The 4,516-nt window shown below is 43.0% G+C and overlaps 1 protein-coding gene across 1 annotated transcript in view; it reads left to right on the top strand.

Annotated features, from left to right (window-relative positions):
- Positions 1-481, top strand: part of LOC106612152 (serine/threonine-protein phosphatase 2A 55 kDa regulatory subunit B beta isoform) — a 19,614-nt gene extending 19,133 nt beyond the window's left edge. Inside the window, exon 10 of the mRNA XM_014213078.2 lies at positions 152-481. Coding sequence (XP_014068553.1) covers positions 152-307 — 156 coding nt within the window. The 3' untranslated portion in view covers positions 308-481. The remainder of the gene's footprint in view (positions 1-151) is intronic.
- The last annotated feature ends 4,035 nt before the right edge of the window (positions 482-4,516 follow it).

Below are 4,516 nucleotides of genomic sequence, written 5' to 3' on the forward strand. Positions count from 1 at the left end.
CCCTCCTTTCCTCACCCCTCCTCTCCTCTCCTCTCCTCTCCTCTCCTCTCCTCTCCTCTCCTCTCCTCTCCTCTCCTCTCCTCTCCTCTCCTCACCTCTCCTCTCCTCTCCTCTCCTCTCCTCTCCTTACCTCTCCTCTCCTTCTTTCTAGGTGTGTGTGGGAGGGAAGCGTCGTAAAGACGAGGTGACTGTTGACAGTCTGGACTTCAGTAAGAAAATCCTCCACTCCACCTGGCACCCACAGGAAAATATAATCGCCGTGGCAGCCAGTAACAACCTTTACATCTTTCAGGACAAGGTCACCTAGGGGTCAGCTTACTTCTGACCTCTAACCCCTGACCCCACGCAGGGGAAGAGATGGAGGGAGAGACTGAGAGCATGGAGAGAACGCTGGGGGGGGTGTTACAGAGACAGAAGAGGAGAGGGATGGAGGAGAGTTACAGAAACAGAAGAGGAGAGGGATGGAGGAGAGTTACAGAAACAGAAGAGGAGAAGGATGGAGGAGAGTTACAGAAACAGAAGAGGAGAGGGATGGAGGAGAGGTACAGAAACAGAAGAGGAGAGGGATGGAGGAGAGGTACAGAAACAGAAGAGGAGAGGGATGGAGGAGAGTTACAGAAACAGAAGAGGAGAGGGATGGAGGAGAGTTACAGAGACAGAAGAGGAGAGGGATGGAGGAGAGTTACAGAAACAGAAGAGGAGAAGGATGGAGGAGAGTTACAGAGACAGAAGAGGAGAGGGATGGAGGAGAGGTACAGAAACAGAAGAGGAAAGGGATGGCGGAAAAGAGAGAGAAAGAGAGATGGATGTTTGTTTACCTCTTCACTAAGTGTTCCTCCTCCTCCTCTCCTCTTGCCTGCCTTGTTGCTGTGAGTCTGATATGGCTGGAGGGAATGCTGGAATTCCCGGAATAGGAATTTCCAGAACACACTTGGGAATTCCTGCTCCAAATGTGAGTCTTCAGCCTGGATAAAGTTAGGATGAAGACAGATGCTTCTTCTAGGCCTGAGTGGAATGAAATTAGCCACCTGCTCTGGCCTGCGCAAGCCTCTCCGTGGCCTTCAGTTAACTGTTTTACTTTTTCATTTGAGTGACATGTGAAGGAGCGTTGGAGCGTTGTCATGCAACCAGAGTAAGACTGGACTGGAGTCACAGATCAACTGAGATGAACTGAGACATAGCAGAACACTCTGTCTGACCAGTCGCCATTTTGTTTCCTTAACAAGATAAGACAGGAGAATATGGAGAGAACACAGACCTTTATGGAGGTTACTGAAGTATCTCCTGTCCTCTCCAACCACTAGGCCACATCTGTCCCGTCCCGTCTGGGGGTTTAGACAGGAGGTCACTGGACATGGCTGTTACACAACTAACTGAACCTTAATTATAGCACTGAAACGGGTTTGACTCCCAGAATCCTCACTTGCATACTACCAACTATAAACCTGTGTGCGAAGTGTGGATATTGGGAGAAACACAGTCTGGGAGTACGGATGTTTTGGCCTGTTTCTGACATGATAATAGCGTGAAGGATGTGATGAGGCCTCTTTGACATTCAGGTGTTTATTTTATGTGATGGTGTCTCTTTTTCTTGTCAATGATTCTGTTTTTGAAGCTGTGGTGCCTTTTTTTGGTATGTGGGGTTGATGAGGGAGGAGGAGGAGGATGGGGAGGATGAAGAGGGAGGTGAAAACAATGCAAGTGTGAATGTATTTACTCAACAATATAGGGGGAAAAAGCTAAGCAAATTTAAGTTACCATTGAGAAGTATTTGAATTCATTGAGTTTACTTTATAATTTCATTTTAGCAACTGACTGCACATTTATAATTTATGGGATGTTCATGCATATCCCTGTTTTGACCACTCCGCAGTAGTCTCACCATGCAGTGTATTAATATAACCAGCTAAAAGACAAGGCACAACAGTCAAATCAAATCAAATCAAATGTATTTATATAGCCCTTCATACATCAGCTGATATCTCAAAGTGCTGTACAGAAACCCAGCCTAAAACTCCAAACAGCAAGCAATGCAGTCCTATTATAGCTCAGTAAAAGACAGGGGGTTATGTGTCTCATAACCAGCACCCAGAGTTTTCCCTAGTCAGGTCACACAGTGAGGAACACCTCTGGGCCCTACTCCGAATACATCCATAGAAGTTCTCCATGGCTGTGTTTCTCTTCTGTTCTTTGGGTTGAAGTTGACCCCACACATGCTGATCTTAGGTCAGTTTTGTATTTTCCCCTCTAAGGTAAGGTTAGAATTGGGGAAGGGAAAGCTGATCCTAGATATGTGCCTACAGACAACTTCTAGCTGCAGTGTCCAACCAGAGAGGATGGTATCATGACTTCCAGCTTAACAACCAGTGATGAGGGCTCAATGATATCAGTGACTTTTAGCTATGAATGCATTGCAAATTACACCCCATTCCCTTTATAGTGCACTACTTCTGACCAGGGCCCATAGGGCTCCGGTCAAAAGTAGTGCACTTTATAGGGTATAGGGTGTAATTTGGGAGGTACACTATGATTCCTTTACAAAGTAATGTCTTCTAAACAAATTCAGTTGTGTAACTTGGAAACCGTTTGTATTGCTCAGAATGTAATGAAATGCAATTCATTTACCATGCAGTCTTCACGCTTACTGGAATTATTTTGAATAAAAAAGTTTAAGCACGCGGTTTCTGTCCTTTTTGTAGTTCTAATAGATCTTTCGGGAAATGTTTAGGTGCATTTGTTATTGTGTTCTCTGTTCATCGAACTTTTCACAGTGGAAGTTAGTGAAGTGCCACTTTTATAGTCCTCGTTTGAAAAATCAAGAGCGCCCTCATCTGGAGAAAGGCATAAAAATGTCCTGCTGGTCTTCTTCATGTGATCTCCTATCCCATAATGTAAATAATAATCATAATGATTAACATACATTTAGACTAAGTTATCCTTTTGTTTTTGCATAAGGGCACATATAACTCATTTAGGGGACACAAATCTTTATTTTTAGGCTATTCCCAAAGTATAAATTATTATTCTGAGTTGACTAATTAAGGCATTTTGAAGCAATAATAACTTGTTGCTGGATATTAAATAAGCCATAGCCTTAGACAGAGTAAAGGCCTATACATGGATATTTTTATATATATATTTTTTTCTTTAACCTTTATTTAACTAGGCAAGTCAGTTAACCACTTCTTTCATGTCGGTTACATGTCACTTCATTGAAGATTTTTCGATGTGTAGCTGTCTTCTGGACTGCTTTGAGTTCAGCGACAGACACACCTCAGAGAACTTGGCAGAGGAACTGTTGTGAGTGGCCAGAGAATGGCAAGTAGATGGAAAAGTGGTCTGTTGTGTTAGCGACAATGCAGCTAACATAACCAAATCCATTAACATTTTAAAATGGACCCATCATCCATGTCTTGCCCACACAATCAACCTGATTGTTAGGGATGCTCTGAAGTTGATGAAGCCCACTGTGGACAAAGTGAAAGCAGCTGTGGAATACTTCCACAGGAGCACAGTAGGTGCTGAAAAACTAAAGTCTACACAACGCCAGATGGGGATGCCTGAGCTGAGGCCTAAACAAGACTGCACTACAAGGTGGAATTCAACATTTTATATGTTGAAGAGGTTTCTTGAGTCAAAGGATGCCATCATCTCTACCCTGGCCATTGTCATTGCACCTGTTGATGCTCTGAGCCAAGAGGAATGGGAGGGGGTGGAGGAGGAGCAGAGTCCTGGAACCCTTTGAGCAGGTCACTGTGGAGATCAGTGGAGAGAGGTACAGTAAGCAGTTATTACTACATCATTATTTAATCCAGTATAATTACTGAGAGAAGAAACGGCATCAGTCCCTCGGAAGTGAGGCAGCTTGCATTTCTGAATGCAAATCTCTCATAAAAGCTAAATATGGCCAGCATTGCTGCGTGCTGCTGGTTATAACATGGCAATAAAGAAGAGAGAAAAGAAGGACCAGTTTAATGTTTTAAGTGGGATGCTGCAGTTTTGCACATTGTTATTTATTTTTCTTTGATATGGTGCAATATTCTATTATGATGTTCAGATTGTATTCGTTTTGAATGGTTAGATTTATAGGCACTTAATACTTTAAAAAGTTATACTTCAAATGCAAATGTTTAATAGCTTTCTATTTTATAACAAACCAATGCATTTTTAAATAGATTGTGGTTAAGGTAAAGTATGATTTCATTTAATAATTTAATTAGAATTGTTTAACACCAATCATTGTCAAACTGTTTGTCTTGAAAAAATACAAAACATATTTTTTTTAAAGAGCCGTTTGGGAGCCAAAAGAGACGTCTCTTTTTGGTGAGCTGAGCCGAACGAGCCGGAATTCCCATCACTGAACATCGTACAGCGCAGCGCCTGTTGAGGATGGTTAGAACAGGGACAGCGCTGTAATTGGCCCCGGGAGTCTCGCGCAGTTTAGCTGGGGCTGTCAATCAAACTGTCGCCTATATAAGGGCGGATAAACCCGGCAGGAGACAGGCAGACAGGAGTG

The sequence above is a fragment of the Salmo salar genome, chromosome ssa09 (genome assembly GCF_905237065.1).
Source record: "Salmo salar chromosome ssa09, Ssal_v3.1, whole genome shotgun sequence".
In the NCBI taxonomy this organism is placed as follows: Eukaryota; Metazoa; Chordata; class Actinopteri; order Salmoniformes; family Salmonidae; genus Salmo; species Salmo salar.